Source organism: Zosterops lateralis (assembly GCF_965231275.1).
Source record: "Zosterops lateralis genome assembly, chromosome: 1".
Classification (NCBI taxonomy): domain Eukaryota; kingdom Metazoa; phylum Chordata; class Aves; order Passeriformes; family Zosteropidae; genus Zosterops; species Zosterops lateralis.
In genome coordinates this window covers 9,685,757-9,712,196 of record NC_139762.1, presented here as the reverse complement: position 1 = coordinate 9,712,196, position 26,440 = coordinate 9,685,757, and the positions used below count along the sequence as shown (strand labels likewise).

Below are 26,440 nucleotides of genomic sequence, written 5' to 3'. Positions count from 1 at the left end.
ATGATGATGTTTGAAAATACTTCTTTATGGCTACACAGTATAATTTATATTTCCTAAGCCCAACAGCAGTGGCTAACAAGGAGGGGAATTCGGCATCTCGGTGTTTCCAGGTGTGTGTGTGAGGGGAAAGTGCGATCGCGGTGAACTTTGGGTCAGCTCAGGAGGTTTTGGGTTTTGGGTGGGAGCCGTTCCCTGGGCCGAGGGCGCCCCCGCGTGGCGCTGGCCGGGACCCGGCGCGGCTCTGGGAGCTCACAGCACCAGCCCCGGGCTCAGAAACGCTCACGGCCCCGTAATACCCTGCCTACACAACCTTCACGTGTGGTCTATGTAGTGCTTTGCAAATGTCGTCAAATCGGAGCACTTGTGTTGCTTTAAAACACTTCATTTTTTTCTAGATTTATGATTTACAGCTTATCATCTGATGTATTTGAATCTGACATGAGGGGTTTTATTCTTGTAGGTCGTTGCATTACATCTGGCAAATAAAAAAACAGAAAATGTATGCCTCAAACTTTTGAAACTAGGCAGAAAGGCCATACCTGGATCCAGTATAAACACCTAATTAATATGTGCTGAACTAATCCAGAACTAATTCTGACAGTGGTGTTCCCTTGTGCTGCTTTTGGGTACAGCCACCAGGTGGGGGTAAAACGTAATGAAACTGCCATGAATAAGAAAAATGGGAAATTGCTCAGGGTCCAGTCTGTTTGCCAAAGACTGAGAAATTTTTAATTTTTATGTTTTATTAACTTGTTTTAGTTAATAGTCTTAGTTCACTACAAATGCAAAGGAAAAAAATTCTAATTGTCTGCTTAAAGCTTTTCTATATGTTGATGTCTGCAAGTGTCTTATGCAGTTTTATGATGCAGTCAGTATAGTAAGAAAATAATTATTTTTTGGGTCTATTTTAATTTAATTTTTGAACTATCAAATTAGGATAAGAAATAGAGAGTATCCTTACTTAGAGGAAAGTGCACATGTGTCAGCAGCAGAACAGCACTGTCCTTGCCTCCTCACTTTATGTGCATATTGTAGTCTGTAGTTTAATATTCTGTAAATATTAATATTATCTGGTTCCTATATGCTACTCGTGTAAACTTCTGGATTTTTAAAAATCACCCTGAATGTGCACCAATCTCCCCTCCCTTAAAATGCTCAATGTACTCTGCAGCTCCTAAGCACTGTTTTATGCTGTAAGATACTCATGTAATAGAGCTGCTGAAATTAGGACAAGCAGGTATTCAGCTTTGCATTAGGTAACTGAATGCAGTCTGTCTTCAGTTAGAGAAAACTGCTGAAATAGGACTCCTACTCCCATCAAGTTGTATTTCTACTCTTCCTCTGGTGTCTTTTTTGGGGGGAAAGAAAAAAAAAAAAAAGTGCAGACTGCTGGAGTTAATGCCCCCTTGTAAGGGCTGTTAATGACATTCCTGCTTATGTTGCTATGCCTGAATGTTTCTCGAATGGTAACAGGAGCTTCCTGGCAAAGCAAATTCAAAAGGAAAAATCCCCCTCTTTGTTAACTGGAGTTTAGCCACCTTTAGGCAGTCTGTTTTCTTTAGCAAATGAGTGTTATATTTCACGCATCTTTTGAAATTTTCTTGTTTTGTTTTCTGTAGCCTATTTGACTGAGTTTGGTTGCTGGTGTCCTGCTGCTGTCAATTGCTGAAGTTCTCTTGGCCCCTCGTTTCCCTCTTCCTCTTTAGCTTTTATTTCTTCTTCAAATTTAAAGGCTGTCACTTAAGGAAAAAGGAAGTATAGAGTAGAAATCTATTTTGAGAGGGTATAGACAAAAATCACTGCTAACGTCTTTACATTTGTATCTAATTCAGAAATTTCTCTTCATGATGAATACCCCAGACATCCAGTAAATGTCTTTTCCCTTCCCTATTTTTTACAAAATGGCCAGTTTCTAAGAGGAAAAGGAACAAGCCTGTACATGGGAAGAAGGAAACAAACAAAGCTGTTAGTTCAAATTTTTTTATCATGGAGGCATATTCTTTCTTGGGTGATATTCAGGTGATATAACACAGTCCTGCAGAATTATGGAAACGCGTGCTTTGGGGAAGGTGGGGGAACAAAACCTGGTTTTCCCTACAGACTTTTTTTTTTTTTTTCAGGATGCAGAGCATGTGACAGTAGTTAGACCTGTTAGCTACTAAATTGCAAATAAGCTTCTGCTTTTATAAAGAAAAAACACTGCCTCCTGCATGGCTTCTGATAGGATGATTTATGATGGATTTGTGTTTAGGCACCAGAAACTGGCTGTTCAGAGAGTGTTCAGCCTAGAAAATCTTAATAGAGCAGATACTATAATAGAGATTAGTTATCACTTCAGGTTGTTTTCTAAACCCTTTCTCTTCCTGCAGATGTCACATGTGTCTTACAGATCTCGTTGTTGTAGTCAGTTGATTTTTCACATAGATCACAGAATGGTTGAGGTTGGAAAGACCTCTGGAAATAGCCTGCTCCAAGCAGGGGCAGTCAGAGAAGGCTGCTCAAGGCACTCCCCTGTTAGGTTTGAGTGTGTTGAAGGATGGAGATTACAAAACTTTTGGACAACCTGTTGCACTGCTTGGGTACCATGGCAGTGGAAAATGTTTGGGATTTTTAGTTTGGTTGGTTTTTTTCTTTTATAAGTAAGTAGATTTTCCAGATTTTTCAATTCATGCTCATTGTCTCTCCTTAATTTAGTGGCTACCACTGTGAAGATCTGACTCTGTTTTTCTTTCTTCCTTCCTCATCAGATATTTATATACATTGATAAAATCTCCCTAAGTCCTCTCTTCTCTGCTCTCTGTCCATTTGTCCAGCCTGTTGAGGTTCATCGGAGTTGCAGGACACTGCGGTTCCCCATTTTGTCTCTTGAGCAGATTTACTGGGGATGTGCCCTCTCCCATCACCCAGGTCACTAATGAAGGTGTTTAACCCACCATCAGCCCCCTGAGGTGTCCATACCACTGGTCACACAACCCTGGGAGCCCAGAAGCTCAGCCAGTGTTCAGTCCACCTCAGAGTCCACTTACCTTGCCCATTCCTCATCAATTAAGCTGTGAGAGAGCTCATGGGAGATGATGTTGAAAGCCTTATAAAGTGGAGATAAAATTATCTGCTGCTCTCCTCTTGCCTGCTGAGCCAGTCATCCAATTGTGGAAGGCTGCTGTTACCATGATATCTTCTTCTGATTTGGAGGTGATGATGACATTTATGTACTGCTCATGCTAAAATCTGTGGTTTGCTTGAAAAAAAGAGAGAGAGTATACAGAAGAGGAGTTTTTGAGATTCACTGAGAGTAGTAAAGTACTTTTGTCCTGAGAACTTCTACAGAGGTTCTCTAAAGGACCTTCAATGAGATTGTGGAAGTGGTACAGCTGAACTTGCAGTCTGTCTCCCAAGGCTTCAGACATTTGCTGGTGAAAGGTAAGTTGTACTCAGGTTTTGTTTGAAGGTCATTATGCAGAGAAATGGATATTTTTCAGCAACGACCTGTAAATAACTATTTCCATAACCCCCTGGCACTTGTACATATATTATATTGTTATATATAAGGAAGGAAAATGTTATATATTTAACTGTGACACTTTTAATGTAAACTTCTTGTTTGTTGCAGGTTTGTGGAATCTCGCCTCTCTTTTTTCAAATCTGTGTTTGTTTGTGTTGATGCCCTTTGCGTTTTTCTTCCTGGAATCAGAAGGATTTGCTGGCTTAAAAAAGGTAGGAAAACACTAATAAATACAGAGTAATTGCAGTGTACATTTCATTTTCAGCTCTTGTTTCTGATGAAACTGAAATTACAGATTGGGGAGGATTTGGTGCTGGCATGCATGGGCTTATGTGAAGGTGTATATACAGCTGCACACACTGGCACAGGCCAGGTATACAGGGGAAAAAGGGACTCCTTAAAGGCCATGTGTAAAGAAATAAAACTACATTTTTTAAAAATTAAATGATTCAATCAAGCTTTTAATTTTTGGAAGATGATTCTGTTGGGATGTTAAAAGGAGAGAAGGTTCAAGAAATACACTAGAAATAAAATAACAAGGGAAAGGACAGGTTTCTTGCTAATGGGAAGGCTGATTAAATAACAGATGACCCTGAGAAAACAAGCTTGATTTGTGAATTTTAAAGATTACAGACATTCCAAAAAAGGTTCAAATATGATCAATATTAACAATAATATGTTAAAAAAACATGTCTTACAATATTCAACTTAGTTGAATATATTCAGATTGAGAGGGTTGAGTGTTTCAGTGAGGTAGGGAATTTGGCAAAGCAGTTCTTGAACAATAAGATGATAATGATTGTAAAAATATGTGAACTAAAGAAATACAGTAAAAAATTGCTATAATGGGAGACACATCAAAATTAATTTCAAATCATAAATATCAAATAGATTAAACTGAAGTGACTGTCTGGGGACTAGTTGTGGCACTTTTTCATTAATCTTTATCATCCAAATGATTACACTTTTGTTTTTAATGGTACTACACTTGAGGGAATTCTGCTCCCTTTGGATGGCAATTGTCAGAAAGCAAATGGTCTTGGAAAGTGATCTTGAAATCTGGAGAATTTAAATGAATTAAAGATGGATGCAAAAGACTGTGAGTCATTGAAACATGGCCTGTAATGTAAAGTCACAAGGGGATAATTATGTTTGGAAAGGAAAATACCGTTCCTGGTTGCATTGACAGGGACTGGTATGAAGGCAGTGAAGTTGCCATTTTGGTTCTTTGGTGGGACTTTAGGGAAAACTCAACAGAAGTGCTGCATTCAAGTTGGGATTTTTGGGCTCACTTGAGAAGAAACAGAGGACAGCAAAACAAACAAACAAAAAAGGCAACTTAGAAACTACTGTATGAAGGAAAATTTTAATTCAGAGAGAATAATGTGGAGAAACAGAGACTTTATTCTACAGCAGAAGGTGCTGGTGGATTACAGCCCTGTGGCTTTGTTAAAAAACACCTGCAGGGCCTGGCCCAGGTGGGGTATCAGTGTTGTCTGGTGTCACCTGTGCTGAGTTTGATGCTGCTGCAGCATTTCTGTACATTGACCAAACTGTAGAAGTTGCAAGGTCACTTCAGTTATGGGTTTGGGTGACCAAACTGATGGATTCAGCTTCCAAGGAGTTTGGTGATGGGCTACTGTGTTTGACTTTTCCATCTTGGCTGGAAAACCATTTCCATTTTTCTTCATTCACTTCATGTATCTGCAGGGCTGAGAGCTGTTAGCAACTCTGTTTGTCCTTCCCGTTTTTATGTGGGGGGCACTTCATTTTCCTTTTGACACTGAAGTATCTAGCCACAGCTAATATTTGTCTTCCAAAAATATGTTAATTGATTTCAATGGGGTTTGTGTTTCCTTCAACAAAACCAGGGATTCCCTCCATTAGCATACCAGGTATGGTACTTCTGCTGGTAGAGTTCTGTTGGCTCCAACAGGTGCTTTGTGTGTCCCAGTTACAAGAAATTTGTACTTTACATGAAACTTTTAATAGTTATTGTGTAACTTTGTTATGGTGGTCGCTGTCAATAAATCCTCTTCAAGATAAATCAGATCACCATTGCACATTTATGCTTGAAAGCATTTGTGAGTTGAGATGGATAAGATAGAACCATAATCTTCTGCAGATGCCAAGGAAGAGATGATTGTTGGTGCTTTAGAGTTTGCTTCTTCATGGGGGCAGAGATGAGATCAGATTTTAGTATCAAAACCTACCTCTTGGAGGGCAGGAAAATCCATATTGAATTTTTTTTTTTTAACTTGGAGTTCTGGATGTTTTTGGAACATTCTAGAAGCCAAGTGTGATTCCTGATACAAATACTCCAGGCCTTTATGCAGTGCCTGTTCTACCTCACTGCTCTGTTTAAAATTATCCAAAATGGATGGAACTGTTTTGCTTGTTTGGAGTGAGCCTTAAAGCTGCTGGTCAAGATTCAGGAATTGTTGGAGGTTGTAATATGAACATACCTTGCCTTGATGGATTTTCTTGGAAAGTAAGTGGCAGATGGCACTTCTGGGCTGAGGTGATAATTAAAATTAAATGTGCTGTTCTTTTCAGATGCTGATGTAGATAAAGAATTCTATTTGTAATAGCTGCTATATATATTTTAAAGAATTACTTCATATAATTGAGTGATTAGAAACTGGGAAAATTCATTGTTAATCAAACTCATGATTACATATAAGGTTTTCAGTTCCAGCATCTGCAAAGGAAGGGTATTTGCCATCAATTTTTACTTTCTGTAGATTTTTGTCATGTTTCTTACCTCTTTTCCAAGATTTTCATACCATGATTACTTTGTAGAATTTTGGTATTTGAACAAATTATTTTGTGTAAATTTTTTTAAAAAGTCATATTTTGTCATTTATCACATGAAACAGGTGGTCCAGAGAGATCAAGCATTGTTCAAATGCTATTACTGTTCACTGGAAAAAATCACATTTTAGTGATCTCAATTTAAAAGAACATTTCATACATTTGGTAAAACTTGTAGCATTTAAGAGAAGAATGATCTACTGTAAATGTGAAGACATTCAGTAAAGAGGTTTGGCATGGATCTTTAATCTTTCAGTTGGGAGTTGGGAAAGCAGTTAGTTCTAGATATCTTGATCTGAACTGGGTTTGGATAAAAAGACAGTTCCAGTGGAAGCTTTTATGCAGGTCATTTTGTCATTGAATTACCTTCATCATAATGACTAAATAGGTCACTTGGGATATAGGTGTGTGCAGTAAAGATGTCTATTTGAAGGTCTTCATATATTAATTACTTGTTGGACTTTAATAGAAGTTCTGAAAATGCATAATTAAAAGAGGTTCATTCCTGAAATTGAAATGATTTTTCTTTTTTTAATGGATATCTTTGTTCAGATTTAATAGCAAGAGTAATTTTAGTCATTATCGTGTATGAATCTGACTGCTGAAGATTTTAGCTGTTTGTTTATCACAGACTGTGCTATAAAAGGTGATTTTATGTATTGACTGTAATGTGACTTTTTTTTTTTGCAAGCTCTGATATTTCAGATAGTTCATAACTATCTGAACTACTGTGAACTTTTTATAACTTTTCATTCCATATTCCTGAATGGTAGCATTGCTCCCTTAACTGTTCTGAATCAGAATGGGTTTGATTAACCATCTTCCAGTTTCCTATAGCCCTTTTCCCTGGCTGCTGGTATACGAGGGGGCTGACTATGCCCTTTTAATGAGCTTAAATGCTGCTCTTTGCTCTTGTTCATTTCCATTGAATGGCACTTGAACAATTCTGATATCAGGAAAATAATAATAATAATCCACCCAATAATGGAGGTGTCTAATATACCTATATATATGTTTGCCTTTGTGTATCTGCCATGTGTGTATGTATGCACACATGTATTTTTGTGTGGATATGTGAATTGAATTTTTCAAGACTTTGAATTGTAATACATTGCAACTTAACCAGTGCTATTAACTGAACTGTTGATGTACCTGATATCACTTTAATCTCTTGCATCAATATTAAAAACTGTTTTACATCTTTCTCTGTTCCTATCTTCCTTTGTAGATACTGTGCATAAAGTTATGTTTCTTGTTTCGATAATCTTCTAGTTCTTTGTCACTGATGTGCTCAGTCTGTAGTTATGAAACAAAGTTGTTAACAGTGTTTTTAAATGTCAGAATTAACCTCATTCTTTATCATTCTCTCCAAAAAAGAAAAATCGTGCTGTTTGCAGTTGAGTAGGTCACAATGCTGATGTTTCCATGTGTAGTAACAGACTGCACAGAAAATTACATGTGTGCTGCTGTGTGAAGGAGGCAAACATTTTTGAGGAGATAATTGCTATACCTTTTCTTGACCTTTAAAATATGACCTTTCTCTTGATGTAACTTCAATGGAAATTTGTATTTATTTGAAGCTGACAAAGAGAAGGACATTTTGGAGTAATTTTCTTGTAAGAAAATACAAATAGTGCAATTTACTACTGCGAGAAACTGGAAAAACTAGGTATTGCATAATCACAAATTTAGAGTTTTAAAAAGGCTTTATGAAGTATATTACCTTAATACTGATCTTTGAACTTGTAGTCATAGCATAAAGTTTAACATGAGCGACAGCAACATCCTGACCAATTATCCAAATTATCCAGACATCCCAAAATGTTCAGAACACAACACACAGAGTCTGTGGATTAAGAGGTTAACTCCTGGAACATCAAAAGAAGTGCATGATAATAAAAACAAATAGTACAAAAATTTGAGGTAACTTCCTTGCTTAATTAATTAGGTAGGCCAGGTGGAAGCGAAGAGGCCAGAGCTGGTGCTCAGAATGTCTATAAAGCTGAGCAACATGACAGCACAATGGAGGAGGAACAAAGATTTTTTTAATATACTTCTATCCTGTGTCACAGTTTGAAATTGTCCTGGTTTATGTCCCTTTTGGCAAACTTACATAAAAGTGACCCTGTACTGTATTTTATGACCAGATGACTTTTTTCCCAGTGGCTAATTTGTATCAGACCCCCATCTTAAAGAGACACAGAAATGAGTAGGAAGTCCAAGCCGGTTTGTCTCAATGAGCTTTCATTGCATGCTTTCATTATTTTTGCTCGTTTTTGCCACTGATCATCCATAAATTGTTGGAAATGAGTGATTAAGGAAGTGCTGCTTAGTGTTAGTGGCACATGCACATTCTTGGTATGTTTTTTGTGGGTGAGAGGAAATCGCGTACTGCACAAACAAAAAGGAAAACTCCTGCTGGGAACCTTTCAAGGAAATTTAACTTGCGTAATGTTTTGATCTTGGTGTTTATTACAGAAAATAAGAGTAATATTTCACCAGCTATTGTTATGTGTCAGCTAGTCTCTCCATCTGCTTGCCTTTCCTAGATGGCTCTTCCCAAATCCTCAGATTATTTTAATAAAAACACCACTTAAAAATGTAGCAGTTTATTCATATGCTGAAGGCAGGTGAGCTGGGCCAGCAGTCAGAACATTTATCGTGTTGTGCTTGCTACTGTATAAAGATTTGGCTTTTGTGGCTGCAAAGCCCTGCCTTTTAGCAGCTGCGGCTTAACCCATGCAAGTAAAACATGGGGTGCAGGTTCCTCACAAAATAGTGAAATACAGGAGTTTCTGCTTTTAAAGGCAGATTTCTTCCCTTCATCACTTTTTGAAAAGTACGTTTTGTAAGTAAAATTACTTGTTTGGGGAGAAGGTGAAAGTTGAAGCTTTGCAAAAATACTATTATTAACAATTTTGAAATGGCTTTTTTTGCTGTACTCTCTTGTTAGCTTGTTGAACAACCATAGTGTGTCTTCCATCTCCTCAGTATTTTATTTGATCCACTTTATTAATAGCAATGACTTTTCCTAGTCATTGCACTATGAAATAGGACTGAACTAAGCTTAAGTTTCTTATGTATTGTGTTGCAGTGCATTGTTTCTGTAAATTCCAAATAATTAAACACCGTAATAAATTCAGTGAAAAGTGAACCTGCTGCATTTTTATTTCTTGGTGGGTATGGAAATTCTAATTTCTGTATTTTTCCTTGTAGAAAATCTAGACTCCTATCTTTGCTGTTTGTACCAGTAGAACTCTGGTACAACTATAGGTGTTGACTTCTGTAAAAGACATTTTACAGTGTCTGATGACAATGTAGGAAGTATGTTCAAAGTTAGCTTTGAAGTGTTTACTTTTAGAAACTTTTTCACTTATCTTGAGCAGATTTCCATGGAAAGAAATCATTCTTATATTGCAGAATACTGGCAAATAAGTGGCTTGGAAATCTTTTTCTAATATGAAATGGTCTCTAATTAAGATCAATTTTTAAAATTTGCCTTGATTTTTCTGTAAAATGGATTTGGAGAATTCAAGACTCTTGAACATTGTTTGCAAACAGCATCTGACGTACTGTATAGATACTTCTACCCCTGACTGCAATACCCACATGCCACTGTGTGTATGGCTCACCAAATAATCTTGAACTGCCCTGTTAACAGTGGATGTTTATTTGGCGTTTAAGCTCATATTTATTTGTCTATAAAATAATTTAGCATGAACTGAGACTTCAGTGCTCTGATCTCTATGAAATGTTTACTAGGATGCAACTGAATTATTGTACATTATATTACAACCCATTTACTCATTCCATTAGTAATACCAGAGACAAAAGTTGTTTAATCAGTCACATCAAAGGCATCTGTTTGGGTTTGTATTTTTGACATAAACTAACATGTTAAATTCAGATATGAAGTCCAGTTTTTAAACTGGAATCCTTTAAAATGACACCACCTCAAATTTATTAGTTTGTTGTTTAGAAGCAGATCCTGATGATTCTGGAATTATGATTTGGCAAGTAGCTTGATTATGGTTTTTCCTTCTCCCAATTAACATAAAAGTATACTTAGCTGACAGTTGTATGAACCCATAACATAATCTGTAGGATGTAAGGTGCAGAGTTAAGGACTGTATTTAACTGTAAATCTTGCTTTAAGGATGGTGCCTATCCTGAACCTTTGTGTGGATTGCTGCTTCCACCAAAGTCTCAGAAACAGCATGTACATGGGTAAATGTAGAATGTGTTTGTAATTTGTAATGTAGAAGATAGCCCCATCTAATACAAACTATTAGAAGAGCTTATAAAACGGCTGGAAAGGGAAATTGAGAAGGTTTAATATAACTTGTCAGCATGTAATATTGACAAGTCTTACACTAAACTCTGAAAACATGTTAAAATTACAGCTTTACACTACCAAGTTCTTCACTTGCACTTCTGCAGAGGAAAAAAAATATTCTTACTTTACAGATACATGTATATTGAACAAATTAGAGTTCAGTGAGTATTTGGCATGCTTTTGTGGATCTGTGACTGGAATCTGTAACTCTGGTGTCGATTAATGTGAAATGAAAATACCTTTGTAAAAGTAATGTCTACTGTCCTTTCACAATGACTGTAAGAACATAAAAATTACTACAGGTACATCAAAAGAGGTTGGGAATCCTGGTTGTATTATTATTTTTTTGTATTTCAAAATCTTGACTTAAAAACACATAATTTTTCTTGGCCTATACATCTGTATTTAGACATTTAGCATCAAAGGCTGTGCAGGACAGGTAAATAACATCCATATATTTGTCAGCTTAAAGCCATTCCATGTTTCACTGAGATTGAGATAAAAAGAAATTCAAGAATCAGTAGCCAGGAGAGAGAAACTTGCCAGATGAGAAATAATGGCTTAATGTGAATTTGGTTTTGTAGATATATAAAGTATTTTATCAGGTTTTTATGAGACTTCTTGCTTAAGTCAGTTGGGGACATTATATGCAAAAATCTGCCTTATTTATATTAGCATAAGGAGATCTGTGGTTTGTTGAATATAAGTAACAGTTCTGTATGTGGGGACAGCTGAGGGGGAAATAAGGGAACGTTGGTTGTTGCACACATTGGATCAAGATGTGATGAGATGTGATCTGTGCTCCGTTTCATTGAAGTAGTTAAATGTCAGTTGGTTGCTTCCATAAATTAGATGGTACTTCGTTTAAAGAGGCCTCAGTGTAAGGTACAAAAAGGTAGGCTACCAGGAGATAAGCTGATGATAAAGTTTATTGGGTACAGCTTTTCTGCACTGCCTCCCTCACTGCACTTCGTTATCTGAGCAGGGGTTCAGCCTTTCTGCAGCTGTGTATGGAGCTGAGATTATAATTACTTTTTGTGACCAATTCTGTAATGTAGATAGAAAATCAAAATGTGTCAGATTAGTTTGTGTTCTTGCAGTGTTTTAATGTATTTGAGCTATGGAAATTTGTAGAGTAACAAGATGAACCAAGTGTTAGTAATATTGGAGTAAAAATATTGCACAAAGAAAATGGTGTTATTTTGAAATGTGGTTTTCTGACTGACTTCTCTAGTATGCTGTGGGAAAGTGCATTAGGTGACACATTATGATTAGGTAGAGGCATCTGTAAAACTACTCAGTTTTGGAAGCTAGCACTGGAGCATTAGTTATTCCACCTCACCCCAGCCAGGAATGGGCTGCATTGCTGAACTTTTGTGCTTTCCTCACGCCTTCATTGCCTTGAACTTGCATGCCTGTGCTGTATGTAGCATGCTTGTGCTTTGTAGAATTTCCACAGTTCCTGCTAAGAGCCTTAGCATGTAGCTGGAAACCTGCAGATGGAATAACAGGAGAATATTTTCCTCTGCTGCTCTCTTAGTGGATAAATTTAGTGGGCTTTTTGGTTGTGTTTTTTTAAAAGTTTTTTTTTTTACAGTTTTTATTTTGTTTTGGGATAGCCTACAGAGTTGAGCATGAAACAAAGTGTTTAAACATCTTTAAACATGTTAAATGCTTCTACTACTTACAAAGTGTACAGATAGTACAGCTGCCAATGCTAAGCTTGAATCTCTTAGTTTATCACTGATGTAAACTGAAGCTTCTAAAATATTTTTTCTTCCTAAGACACTTATTTTTAGGCAGAAATAAGTAGCTTTTAAATTTTGCTTGGATGGAAAATTCTTAATGCCCTCTATAGATCCTTATGTTTGTGGTAGATGATAGCTGTGTATCTAAAGACTCTGAGATGTATTTCCTTTTTTTTCCTTTTTTTTTCTTGTCACTTTTAAATAGAATTCTTTAACGATTTAATTTAAAACTGAAGTTTTTAATGGAAAAATTCATCCCTTCCTTTGGGAAGGATCTGTGCATAAAGTGGCTGTGATTCACACCCCTTTCTTAGCCAATGGAAACAGGCAGATGCCTCTAAGAATTTGGCATATCTGAGTTAGAGGCTTCAGGAGGCAGTGTGACCATCTTCCCATCTCAGTGTGTTTGGATTTATTTCAATAAATGGTCAGAAACATTAAATTGTTTTGCTGTTAGTTTTATTTAAAGGATGGGATTTTTTTTAATAAAAATGGCTGGTTTATGCATGAGGAATATCTTATTGAGATTTGAATATTTAAATATTTCCACATTAGCAGTGTCTTCATTGGAGTCTCCATTGACATCAAGTGATGACTGTTCAGAACAAGCAAAACTTTATTTTAAATCTATTTATGTGCTTTTTTGGCTTTATAATAAAGTTGAAAAATACTTTACACATTTACTATAATTGTATAATTATGTTTACTATAATATAATTCAAAGAGAAGAAAATTTCCAAAGAATTTTATATTGATGGTAGAAAGGTTTAATATAATTGTCTTAATCATAGAAAGGCAATAAACATTTAATAAATGAAAACCCATTACAAAAATGAAACTTTACTAGGCAGACACCACTTTTCATTCCTTCTCTGAAAGCAGTGGGCTTTTGATACTGATAACCATGTGATATTTAGTTCTGTAGTCTATATCACTTATTTAGTATTGCTAGAATTACTTCACATTATGGATTGCTCTGTATTAGGAATCACTCATTCTGAACTGACAATGAGCTTATAGATCTGTCCTGAAAATTTGTGAGACTAACAACAATTTTATTTACCAAGAAAGGGAGGAGGGAGAACCAAAGACTTTCTCCCATCCCTGTCCATTTTTTTTTTTTGGTAGCTTTTTCAAGAGTTTCCCAGCTTATTAATAGGAACTTGCAGCATTCTGGTGTTTTGACCAGTTCCTAGAAGTGTGCTTTCTTCTTGGACTTACTCACCCTATCAGGGCATTAGTAATAGACATGAGTTCAGGGGATTTACTTTTGTTTTCTTTACTTATTTTCAAACTTTAAAAGTGACCTGTGTGCTTGTACATGTCATTTGCTTTTGGTAACTGTCTTCAGGGTTTCATTCTGCCAGAAACACAATCACAAATTCCAAGTCTTTCTTTATACTTAGTGTTACTTATCTTAATGCTCTGCCAAGCTACAAAGAAGTTGGAAAACATCTATTTATCTTCCTAGCAGGCCAGTCTAGCAGGAAAGATTCTTTCTGATCCAAAAGTAAGTGATTAGAGGGAGGCTCATAGTGCCAGAAATCCCACAGCTCCCATGTTGTTGTTGCAGGTGGCATTAAAAAGTCTGGGAAACTTGGTAGGTGGAGGGAGTGGATCATTTTAGAGCTCATTACTGAGAGCTGGGCTAGTGAATGGAGCAACAGCAAACTTGTGGGGGAAAGAAGTAACACTGGGACAGTTACCATTTTACTGATTATCCTTTCTTTTCTCCCCAGAAGGTTTGGGATGGATATCCACAGATCTGCATCCATCCCTTTTAGGGAGAGCTGCGGCAGGGTAGTTGTGTGCATCTGACAGCTGTAGGCTGTAATTATTTTATTCCAGTTAGTATGGAATGCATTTTGTCTGCTATTCTTCCAGTTTTTCCTAATTTTAAACAGTTGGTATGTATTCTGGTATATATTCTGATACAAAATTTGTAAGGAATAGTACTGCTAATATACTATGTTAAATAATGACAAGATTGATAACCTAATGTGAAAGAGCTATGGGTATGTTTTTCACTTGAGAAATTTCAATCCATGTATTTGAAACAGCGCCTTAACTGCTAGGCAATAAATGAATCTCACCTTATCATTCTCACTGGAGTCCATCTTGTATTGGATAATTAAACAGATCCTAGGGAGAAGAGTGGGAAAGAACTGGTTTTTATCCTGGTTCCAAGGACTCAAGTCTGCAAGGAGTCCATCTTGGTTCTCAAGTTATTTCACCAAGTTACTTGTGTGCAGTGGTGTCAACAGGAAGGTTTGATGGGTAGGGACCCCAGACTATGCTATAACATTGTAGTTTGGGTGTTCCTCTGGGACACTAATGAAGGGAGCATAGGTTTCCTTTGGCAGAGGAGTCACTCCAGTGGCTGTACTGCATCCTGAATAGACAGCCTCCTCACCAGGATATTAAGTAAAGATCACGTCCAACTTGACAGGCATAACTTTAATGCTTATTGTTACATGTCTTTTACCAGTAGCCAAAGAAATAATTTTGTGTTTTTCCCAACAAAATTTTCATTTTTCTGGATTTCCAGAATTTTCTGGATTTCGTTACTTACCCTGTGTGGCTAAGTTTGATACAGTTCAGTATTTTGGCTGCTTCCTTTGCTTCATTGACAGCATGGTAACAACTGTGAAACCATTTGAGAAAAGATACGAAGAAAAATCAGCTGAAAGTTGCTGGGAATGTATTATGACTGAATTTTTCATGTTTGTATTACGTGGAAAAGAAATATAAACTTTAAAATATACTTGTTATGAAAAGTGCTCATTTTAATCTTAAAATCCCTAAAGGCTGTGAAGATTCTGTGGGGCAAGAGGTAATGTGGGAGAAGACACAGTCAGTGCTAGTTATAGTCTGAAGTATTTGATTCTTGTGTGGGCAAGGAAATGTTTTTTTTTTTTCCTACTTACTTGAATCTGATCCCTGAATATATTACTTCTTGATTAAAATTTTCTTAGCTTGCTTCATGAAAATTCTGAGTCATTAGCAGCTACGTTTTTAAAATGAACTGAGTTTTCCTAAAACTGCAGCATCTGTTTTTGATTTAGTAATTTGTGTAGTCTCATGAAGTAATAACCACTTGACTAAATATCAGTGTGCTTAATGTAGTGTGTGTTTAATGTTGCCTGATGCAAAATCGTTCTCCTTTACTTATTAAAAACTTGTTTGCGAACTGTCTTGAATAGGTCACAGCAAGGATTGCTCCAAGTCTGGTGTCAACCCATAGAAATGGGTGAAATGTTTGACACTCATCTCCTCACTAATGCTAACAAATTGAGAAAGAGGGGGTGTCACATGCTAAAAATGTAATTGGGGTTAATGTATAACATCCCCAACCTCATACCCAGTGTAATTCTCCCTTTTTTAGTGCCTCCACTTCTCCTGCAGATGTTATCATGTGTGTTTGTTGTCGCCAGCTCCTCACTGAACAAATCTTGAGGTTACTAAGACTCCTTTCTGTCACGTGAGAACAATGGGCGTCATGTGTACTCTAAATGTGCCATGATTGCAGAAATGTTTCCCAGGCTTTCCCCGTGGGTCAGGCCATGGTGTAAAAAGTGATGTTTACCTACTTTGCAAGAGGTCAAGATGTCCAAGCAGAACTGGGTTCACATATTCAGCACCATAGAAACTTAGTTAGCACTCTGGTTTTGTGTGTAACATGTAATTTTTATTTCATTGATGATAGGGTGTTTTATTATGTTTTTTTTTTCTGCACAATTTGTAACCAGATTAAATGTGGAATTAGTAAGAGCCATTTCATGTCCTGCACTGGCAATGTAGCTCCAAAAATGTCCCTTTTATATAAAATGAATAATATCTTTGTCAAAATCTCTATAGCCAGGTAATGTTCCAACAAAGAAATGCTTTTTCTTAGGGATGGGGCTGTAGTTCTTTTACTTTACCAAGAATTTTGCCTCTTGCAAACTGAAGAGGTAACATACTGAAAGGTTTTCTAATTATTCATTGGCATTAAAACAGAAGAACTCTTGGTAAATATCTCTACATATATGTTAAAATCCATATAGCATTAGACAGCATTAAAAACTGTGATTAAATTTCTGAAGAATAAAATTTGTGTTTCTCATCACAACTGGCAGAGCAAAATCGGCAACAAATGGCTCGATTGCTTTCATTTATTTAATAATTCTTCCCCAAAAAATAACAAGCTACGATTTTCTGGCCCAGAGTTGGGCTACTGCTTGGAAGATAACATTATCTTCCACAGTCTTTCCTGGAATATGGTACATGTCTTACCTTAGGATTGCTAGAATGGCAGTTGTCACAGATTTCCTTTAAACTTTCCAGAGTTTACATGCAGCTCTTAATGAAGAGAGGAGCAGGCAGGAGGTTCCTTTGCTATGCACTGTGCTTGTGAGTCAGGGGAGATCCCTGTGCCAAGTGCTGGTTATGTGAGAGGCCTGAAAACTGCTGGATAACCAGTGTGCGGAGCAAGATCTTCACTTGTTACTGGTGCCAGATTAATGGCAAAGCATTTTGTGTTGTTACATTTGTATAGTTCAAAGCAGTTACAGAATTTTAAATGGGGGAAAAAAGCCTCAAGACTTCTGTCTCCATTATCAAGAATTTTTCCTTTTGCTTATTATAGCTGTAAGGACCTATCACCACATGCTATCTTCTAAAGTAAAAGCAGTCTCTAGGTGTTACATGTGAACACACATAGTAGGAAAAGTCTTAAAGGGTTCTAAGTGTCATAATAGTCATCTCTCAACACAAATGTACTGCAGGGGAGAGGTGGTTTCCTTGGTAAGTATGCTGAGTTTCTTGTATGACATCTGTTATCCCTTCAGGACTGTTGTTGCCATTTGGACTTCATCAGGTTTTTCAGATGAAGAATTACCTTTTTTGGCCATGTGCTGTTTTTTAATATCTTTTGGCTATTTGTCATCTGGGATGACTTATCTGTGTTAATCATAATAGAAAAGAAACATGGTAAGATTTTGATGATGCCTTCCAGAGTAGCAATTAAAAATTTGTCAGAACACTTCTAAAATAATTAAAACCTTTCCTGCTAAAATTAGGCTTTTCTGGAAACATGAGCCCTTAGGCCTGGTGCTCCAGGCAGCATAAGTAGCTCAGGATTAAGCTATAAAAACTTCTGAATGTCTTGACAATTGAATTTTAAAGAATTAGTAGTCTGAGAGTCAGATATCTCTAAGGCTGTACAAACCACAGGATCTTTAGAATGTGTTTGTAGGACAGCTTTTATTTGTAGGCAGGCCTTGAGAGCTTCAAATGCTCTTTTTTTTTTTTTTTTTTTCCTACTTCCCCCATTAGTGCAGAGAAAAGATGACAGGTATTACTGGGCTTCTGGCAAGTTGCAGTCTGCTGGGATTGATGTGTTAAATATCTTTCCTTTAATAAAATACTTCACTTGGTTAAGTGCTCATGTTAAAGAACTATGTGGATTTTGAAAATATGCTGTGAGTGAAAGTGTAGGTGAGCTGTGGACTTAGACGCTGTGAAACTTTGAAGTTTAAAAAAAATAAGAAGGCAGGGGGTTTGAGGGTATAATCTGTCAGTTCTTTCCCCCAGTTTTCTTGATAAACATTTAAATTACAGTTTCTATTGGATTATAGCAATTTGCTTCCAAAAGTTTTTTTTCATTATATTTTTTTTTCATCTTCCACAAGAGACTCCTCTAATGTCTCAGCAAGCCTGTAAGATGTCAGATTTCTGCTTAGGGACAGTAGGGAACCACACAGGGCACTCTCTGACTTTCAGGAGAGGCTTTTGCTTTATGGATCATGTGAAACTCAGCTGGAAGAATTCATAAGGTGTTATGTGTGTTTTGTGTTCCCATGCAGCAGTTACCAGAGCTGTTGTTAGGGGCTTGTAGTGCAATGACAGTTATGTTTTATTCTAGATACCTTCATAGGAATTGACTTTAAAGTGGAGAGCTACTAAAACCAAAGTCCCTGTTGAGAAAGAGAAGAACTGGTGGTTCATGCTTCCTAAACACTGATCCTGAGTCCGTTTTGGGAACATGTCCCTCTCATATACTGACGTGCAGGGAAGTTTATCTATGAATTGAAGACCAAAGATCAGACTAGTTTCAACACTTCTGCCTTTCTTTTTAGCTTGCATTAATTTTATCATTTTGCTCTTTGTGTTCCAGTTCATCTCTTTCTCCTTCTTGGTGTACACAGCCTTCCCTTGTCTTTGTGTGTTTCCAGAGAATAGGAATAACCCCAATGTGTACAAAAGTGAGGGTGCTTTCTGAGCCCCTTCTCTCTGTTTGTCATTCTTGGTTGGTTTATATTTTATTTTATTTTATTTTATTTTCTGGTATCTTCAGGCAGTGTTTGAAGAACCAACCATGCTTTGTATGGCTTCATCTGTTTCCATGGGTGAAAATGTGTCCTGGTTACAGATTCAAATTTTCTAATCATTGAGTGGCAAATAATCTTTCTAATCGTAGGCTTTATGTTAGACAAGGTATTTTTAAAAGGAATGTATTTTTCAGGTCTTCCTACTTCCCGTATTTCTTTCCCATTCCTTTCTTCTCTTGCACAGAAATCATAGCAATGCTCTTAGTGTATAGCAGTGAGTATATGAAAGCCCACCACCTTAATATGCATTTCAATTGTCCACCTAATTTTACAGTGTCAAACTTAATTACATTTTGTGTATTTTGTGGCTTCTTGGCTTCTTTATTATTTTTTTCTTAACTCCTCCAATCTAATCATGATCCCAGCATTATTTGGCCAATGAAATGTAAATGCCAAATGAAAATTTCACTGCCTTAAAATAGTAGTGCTCCAGGGGGCAGCTTGTCCTACTGAAAATGAGGCCAGAGGTTGTCCAGAGAGGTTTTGGAATCTCCAAGCTTGGTGATTCTCAAAAGATTCCTGGGCATCCAGCTCTAGGTGTCCCTGCTAGAGCAGAGGGTGGACCAGGTGACCTCTGGAGGTCCTTGCCAGCCTCAATCATTCTGTGATTCTCCAGAGGTTTTCTCTGTGTGCACAGGGGGAAAATTCTGTACCTTTCATTTCTTTCAAATAGCAGCTATTTGGCAGGTACTCTAATGTATGTAGGTAGGAACTAATGTGCCTGGAACATTAATGTTTTCATAGGGCACAGTCTTATGGGTTCCTAATTGAGATTAAGTATTTACCTATGTGCTTTAAGTGTCTTAATTTCTTTTTTACCCTGGACCATTACCAAGTATTCATTAGTGTCTGTGACAGAATATTTCTATCACTTCACCTAAGTTCTTAAAAATACTATTTCACTATATTTAAATGAGGTAAATCCTAGTCTGTGTGTGCTGTGCAATATAAAAACTTTTCTGCCCTGAGCAGAATGAAGTGAGTTGTCAGTGGTGGTCTTCCTGTTCTGCAGAGGACTGATGGAGGAGAGGAACTGGTGTGTGCTCCAAGAGATCAGTGCTCATGGTTAGGATGCCTGGCAACCTTGTTCATAGCTGGATGCAGTGATTACGTAGAGAGCATTATTTTCAGGGTAAATGTCATATAAAGATTACCCTTAACTAACCTCCTAGTTAAGTAGTGAGGGAAGATGTGATAAAAATAGAAAAAATAATAAAGTAAAACAGATTTTCTCCTTTTACCTAGTAAGTAGTCTTTGCAATGAAATATCCCGAAGCTGGGGTGAACCTGTGTGAGAAACAGCTTGGGTTTGCTTTTGGAGATGAATACTGGCAAACAAAGAAAAATAAAAGTAAAATTGTTATTTGAATATCAGTGCGATGGTTCCTTAATGGCCTGGATGCCTGAAGAAAGCATCCCAATCACAGTATTGCTCAAAATGAGCTAAATTAGTGATACCAGTAAAAGATAAATCAGATTTTTTTGGTGTTATTTGGTGTATATATATTTGCGAATGTAGCACTGAGCTGTTCAGACCGGAGCAGATGCCGCGGTCCGTGGCCTTGGGGAGTCTCTCCCTGTGCCCTCCCTGTGCCCTCGGTGCGCGCTCGGCGGGGCGGGGGCGCGGTGGGAGCCGCGCCCGGAGCGGAGCGGGAGCGGCAGTTCCGCAGCCGAGCGCTGGAGGGCTCCGCAGACTGACGGCTGCCCGGGGATTTTAAGGGAATTGCTGCATTGTACCTGCGCAGGGTTTAATGCTTGCCGGGCCATTTGGCTATTTGCCATAATTGGCTTTCCATTCCCTTGATTGGAATCATAGATAAAAATTTGCTAATCCACTTTCTTTGCTGAAAGTATTAGAAAAGTAATCCATCTTTTAAAAATGCTCGAACAAAATCATGCGGTATAAAGAGTACTTTATGGAATAATGAGATTAATGAGAACTGTAAGGCATATGCAATTTAAAACGTTTTTCTATGGGTTTAAGGGGAAAAATGCAATCTGGGCACTATAAAGCCATAAGTACTTCCTTTTTTTATGCACTACCTTTTAAATGTGCATTACATGTTATGCTTTTGTCTACATGATAAAATGTGAGTATATATTTAGGAAGAAGGATCTGCTATTTATTTGTAATTTTAAAAACGTTTGAAAATACCTGATTCAAACTTCTTGGCTGTGCTTTTTCCCTCTCTCTCCCCTCTTTTGCCCACAGGGCATCAGAGCACGGATTTTGGAAACCCTTGTAATGCTCATTCTTCTTGCACTGCTTATCCTTGGAATCGTATGGGTGGCTTCAGCACTCATAGACAATGATGCTGCCAGTATGGAATCTTTATATGGTATGGAATGCAAAAGAAGCTTTATCCAGTTTCATTGTAAATACAGAAATGCAGGTTTCCAGTTAAATGTATTTCTAGTACATGGTATGTGAGTATTGCACAGATTGTGAAGGTGTCTTAATTCAGTCAGCACCATTTTGATGTTAAGTTCTGTGACATAAGTAGCCTCTTGGTAATAAGCTAAAGCTGTGCCCAATGTTTTCTTTACAGACCTCTGGGAATTCTACCTCCCGTATTTATATTCCTGTATATCACTGATGGGATGCTTGTTACTCCTGTGTAAGTATTGTCCTCATTATTCCAAAAGATGAATGATATTATGGTGGGGGATTTTTTTGTTTTTTGTGTCCATTTTTTATTTTTTTTTTTAAGGTTAAGGGAAGCTTTTTGATTGTGAAAGTTGAGTGGGATTTTCTTTTTCTGATTAAATTTAAATTTAGGTGTAAATTTGTTATGTTTGGGTTCTGAAGTTTAAATAAATGGTACCTTACATTTTCAACTTTTGAGAAACTTTACATCTCACAATTTTGACTTCTGACTTGTTAAAGCAGATAGTTGAAAATCAGGGATTCCGTTCAGCAAAGAAAAGCACAATTTTTAAGTGAAATGTCTGCAGGAGGCCGGTAGATTGGTGAGAAAATGATTTTGGAACATTTTGTCCTATATTCAGTAAATTACTATTCTTCCTTTTGTAATTGAAAATGTTGCTGTATAGGCAGGAGTTGGAAGACAGTGCAGCCAGCTTTCATAATCACACAGCTGGTCTCTGGCCAGTCTGCAGGTCTGTTACACAATTGTCTTTGAACCAACTGCAGTAAAAATCCAACCTTACATTGACTGCTCCTAACCAGAGTTCAGTCATCCATGCTTAGGGGAATAAGAAACACGATGGAAAGCTCCAAATCCCATTTATAATCTCAGCCCTCACCTTGAGTAATTTTTAGAAAATTGCTGAGAGGAACAGAACATCTCCCTTTCTAGATTACCACTATGGTTTCATCTCTTCTCCAAGCTTGACAGGTTCAAAGCTTACATGGGGCTCTCACTGTGGAGAAAGGGTGGGGGATGTTCAACAGATCTATGAAAGAGACCTGTGAGTCTCCTTAGGTTCTCTGTATGTTAAGATTTTCAAATCCACTTTGGGGGCAGGTGGGAGGATTAAACAGTGTCCTTCTCAACATCTCCTGCAGGCTGTTCTAGAATGGCATTCACAGACATGTTGAACACTTTAATGGGAAGTTGGTTTATAAAACTTCAAATCTGCCCTGCAGTTTGCTTCAGCAGAACTGAAGGCTCAGCCACTGTTCTGGGGCTGTTGTAAACCAGTTCACTGAAATTGATGTGACTAAAAGCGAGGTTTTGGAAATGTGTAACTTAAGCAAATCACTGAGGTGAGGGCCCTCCAAGCTGTTAGATCTGTGTAGCTGAAAGGGCAGTATACAGCAGTGGGGCAGCTGCTGGGGTAGAGCTTTAGATCTTCAGCTAGTTTAATTGCTGAAGCAGTATTTGAGTAAAGCCTGTTGCAGTGGTGATTTGGAGGATCACTTCATTTTCCTTTTCTCCTTTTCCTGCTGGATTCTTCTCCATTAAAGGCAGACTAGCTTAAGTTAGATTTTTGAATACTCTTGTATTTTTTTTTTCTAATATGCAATAGCTACAGTGAAACACTAGTTAATAAAAATAAATGCAATTCTCACAATAAAATATTGTCTCAATTTTTTGGCAACAATGTTTTATTATAATGGAAAGAATAGATGTACATGCTCATCCATATTGTTATAAATTCCTTCATCTCTGACACATTTCAGTATTTGAAGGCTTTTTCCCCTAAACTGTTGTTTTCTACTAATAATTTTCTATTATCATGGTTGGGCCTTTCTCCCAAGAAGCACACATGCATCATTCCTGAAAACCATCACAGGCTAGGATCAGAAAGGCCTGCTGTTATTTCATAGAAAATAAAGTCTGCTGGCTGAGACTGCTATCAGTGGAAGTCGAAGGATAACTTTCAGAGCAAAGCAGCTTCAGGATCTCTTGGCCTGAAAGCTACACCTGTGCTAAAAGATGAAATGTGCCTGAGATGTTCTCCAGTGCTGTGGCCAACCAGTGTCACTCCATCCAGGATATTGCAGTTGGCAGGTGTTTGTGCAGCTTTGGCTCATGATAATGGTCCCTGGGCTGCCTGAACTCCAGAACTGCACCGAGAATCATTTGGGAAAGTGTTAACTGGCCCAGGGCAAGTCATGCCAGGAATAGTTCTGAGAATTTACTGGTATAGGCAATCCAGTCTTAAAACCCAGGAATGCATCCTGGCACTGCTGCATTTACTAGTGAAGACAAAGCCTCTGGTGCCACGTGTTTTAAATAAATAATTAGTTGAGCAAGTTTAAGATCTCTGATTATATGGTATTCCTTGTTGACAAAAGAAAAAAAAATCACAGTTAAGCTCTTGGAGGGGAGAGATGCTTGTCTTGTTCAAAATTCGTGTGATTGCAATGTGCTTAAAAGTTCATATTGGAGCTTTACGATCTTGCAGTTCTTTTCAAAACAAACAAAAAAAAATGGTTATATGTGGAATTGCACGCTAAACACCCAAATAAAAAACTGATCTTTGGCTTACAAATGACTGTTCTGCATGCTCCTCCTTCCTCTGCAGTGTGCACGCCAGTGGGGCTCTCACGGATGTTTACAGTAATGGGCCAGTTGCTGGTGAAGCCAACAGTAAGTGCTACACAATTCTGTCCTCCTGTGCTACCTGTGAGGAGGTAGAATGGTATTTGGGTACTTTCTTCTGGAATGCTTACACTTCTACAGAACTCTTCAGTTCATTGGAGTTTCTATAACCACTATTGATGTACTTGTTTCACATTTTTCATATAGCACAAAAGCCTTTTTTCCCCCAAGGTTTATCTTATAATAATGCAGACTTCCTCTGAATTTTTCAGTTTAGGTCAATGCTGCTAATATTTATAACTAGTATTTCCTGCTGTGTTTTATCAATGCCTGAAAAGTGTGGGCATTTCTGAGTTCAGGAGCAAAGAATACAAGAGCAAACCAAGTCTGGAAACAAGAAGGGTACCTGAGGGTACACACAGATGGGTGAAATGTGGGTAGTTGTCATCTTTAAGAGCTTGTTACACACAGATGCTCTTTGGCTCATGTTCTGAATTCTGTCAGGGAAGGGAGAAGTTTGTACCACATACAAGTGCTCTAGTGACTTCAGTGTCACATGTCCTAGTTTGTATTTACTAAAATTTGGGTGCACTTCGATCGTGCATTCCTTTTCATTAGTCAGTTCAACCCTGGAACTACAAAGAAAATACCTACTATTTTTATCTTTTGTCTCAAAGCACCTGGTAGCTGAGGCAGACTGACTTCATTTATTTGGTTTTAGCTTCCAATAACAGTTTATATTTGCATGAAATACTGGCTTATGTGAAAAGTTGCTTTTTAATACATTTTTTCAAAATCTTTAGTTATTTTTGTTTAAATTGGATGTGAAGGTTGATATGATTTGAATGTAGGTCAGACATACTGTTCTGTCTCTTTAGATTGAAACTGAACATTAAAGCCTTAACTTGAAATGATATCTTTAAGGTAACTTTGCTTACAGCGGAGATACAACTGTATAACACAATGGAATAATCTTCTGTGAAGTTCTTATTTGTGTCACTATTGTAAAGTTGTAGATGGTATATTTAAAGTACAGGTTACAGGAGCAAAGTGAATTTGATTATGTAAGTGCAGTCAGGAAAACAAGGGTCTCTGAGACTCAGTTCATGTTTCTGTTTCCAAATACAGATCCTGGAAGACCTAGATGAGCAGATGTATATCATCACTTTAGAGGAAGAAGCAATTCAGAGGAAGCTTAATGGTATGTATGCTGTACCTGTAATGGTACTGCTTCACATACAGTATTTAGAGTAGAGTGGTTCTGGTCAGGAGTATTGGTCTCACTGTGCAGTGTCTTCTCTCAAAACAGAAAATTTCAACATCTTAGCCTGTAACAAATGTTACAGGTGTACATTTCCTCACTGGGTTTTCCAAGATTAGTTCTTGTGTTGTGTATGTTTTGCTTTGGTGTTTTTTTTTTTTTTTAAATTGTTTGTCAGATCTCTAATATGGGAATGTTCTGACCCTGAGCACAATTGAGTAGTTGTCCAGACCCACCACCCTTACTACAAAATAGCTTGGGTTGGTAAATGACTCTATTTCAGCCTTGTTTGAAGGACAGTGAACTTACATGAGCAAAAGGCTTGACTTCCTGCAATATGGGTTTTGTTTTTAATTTGGAGGATTTTTTGTTTCAGTTTATTGTTATTTAAAATCTTAGGTAGTAAACCATTAAAATCAGAGCATTCCTTTATATTCTAGGAGTTATTTGGTGAATTTAATAATTAAAAACATTCTTTTAATAAGTAATGACAATTAATAATGACAAAAATGTTTTTAGACTTACTGTATTTAGTCTTACAATTTTGCATTTCTTGATGAGGTGTTTCTGTTATGAATCATTTTAAAAGCAATATGAAGCTTGGCTTAGAATAGAAAGGAGTGTTGCAACATGGCAGGCACCAATTATGGAAAATGTATTGGTTCTGTAAACCTGGAAATCATGTTGTACAAATCTTCTGACTTGCTTCTAACTGCATGGCTAAACCATCCGTCCATAATTTATACAATTACTGCAGTTTTGAAAACCAAGGAATTTTCATTTAAGACGGCACAACAGTGTATGTGTCATGATGACTTATTTTAGGCTGAATTTTTTTAATTTCCTGCTTTTTCTCTCCTGCTTTTCAGTCTTCTGTTATGTATCTCAGTCTCTACTTCTCTGAGGTCTCAGTCTCCTTTTGAAGTTGTTTGGTCAGGAGAAGTACCTTTGATAGCAGAGGTAGTGGTCATCTTTATTCCAGTGCTTAAAATCAGTGGAGGAGTAGTGACTTCTTTGTGCTGAAATCAGCCATCACTTCGGTTTAACATTAACATTCACCTTTTCAGGTGCTTATAGTGACACACACATGTATGTGCATTCACACACAGGCACACAGAAAGGTGCATGCAGTGAGTGTCTTTGAAGCTGTGATGGGATAATGATAATAATCCTGCGTGTTTGATGTTAGTTGGGAACTGTAAAATATTAGTTACTGAATATTTTATGTTGTCATGGTGATTCTGCTTGTGTACAACACAGAGCAATAACGCAATAGTTATTCAGGAATCTATTGGAAGTAGTGCAGAGAGGGGTCTGCTATTCAGAGGGGGACTGTGATTATTTAGGTGATGCTTGGCTGCTCTTTTTCTTGCAGAAGTGTCTCAACAGTTGCTTA

General features: G+C 37.3%; 1 protein-coding gene across 2 annotated transcripts in view; it reads left to right on the top strand.

Moving 5' to 3' along the window:
* LMBR1 (limb development membrane protein 1) overlaps positions 1–26,440 on the top strand; it is a 66,809-nt gene that overhangs the window by 19,661 nt on the left and 20,708 nt on the right. For both annotated transcript variants that reach the window (XM_083866826.1, XM_083866827.1), the window contains 5 exons: positions 3,611–3,714; positions 20,984–21,110; positions 21,321–21,389; positions 23,767–23,831; positions 24,912–24,984. In XM_083866826.1, the coding sequence (XP_083722952.1) occupies positions 3,611–3,714; positions 20,984–21,110; positions 21,321–21,389; positions 23,767–23,831; positions 24,912–24,984 (438 nt within the window). The remainder of the gene's footprint in view (positions 1–3,610; positions 3,715–20,983; positions 21,111–21,320; positions 21,390–23,766; positions 23,832–24,911; positions 24,985–26,440) is intronic.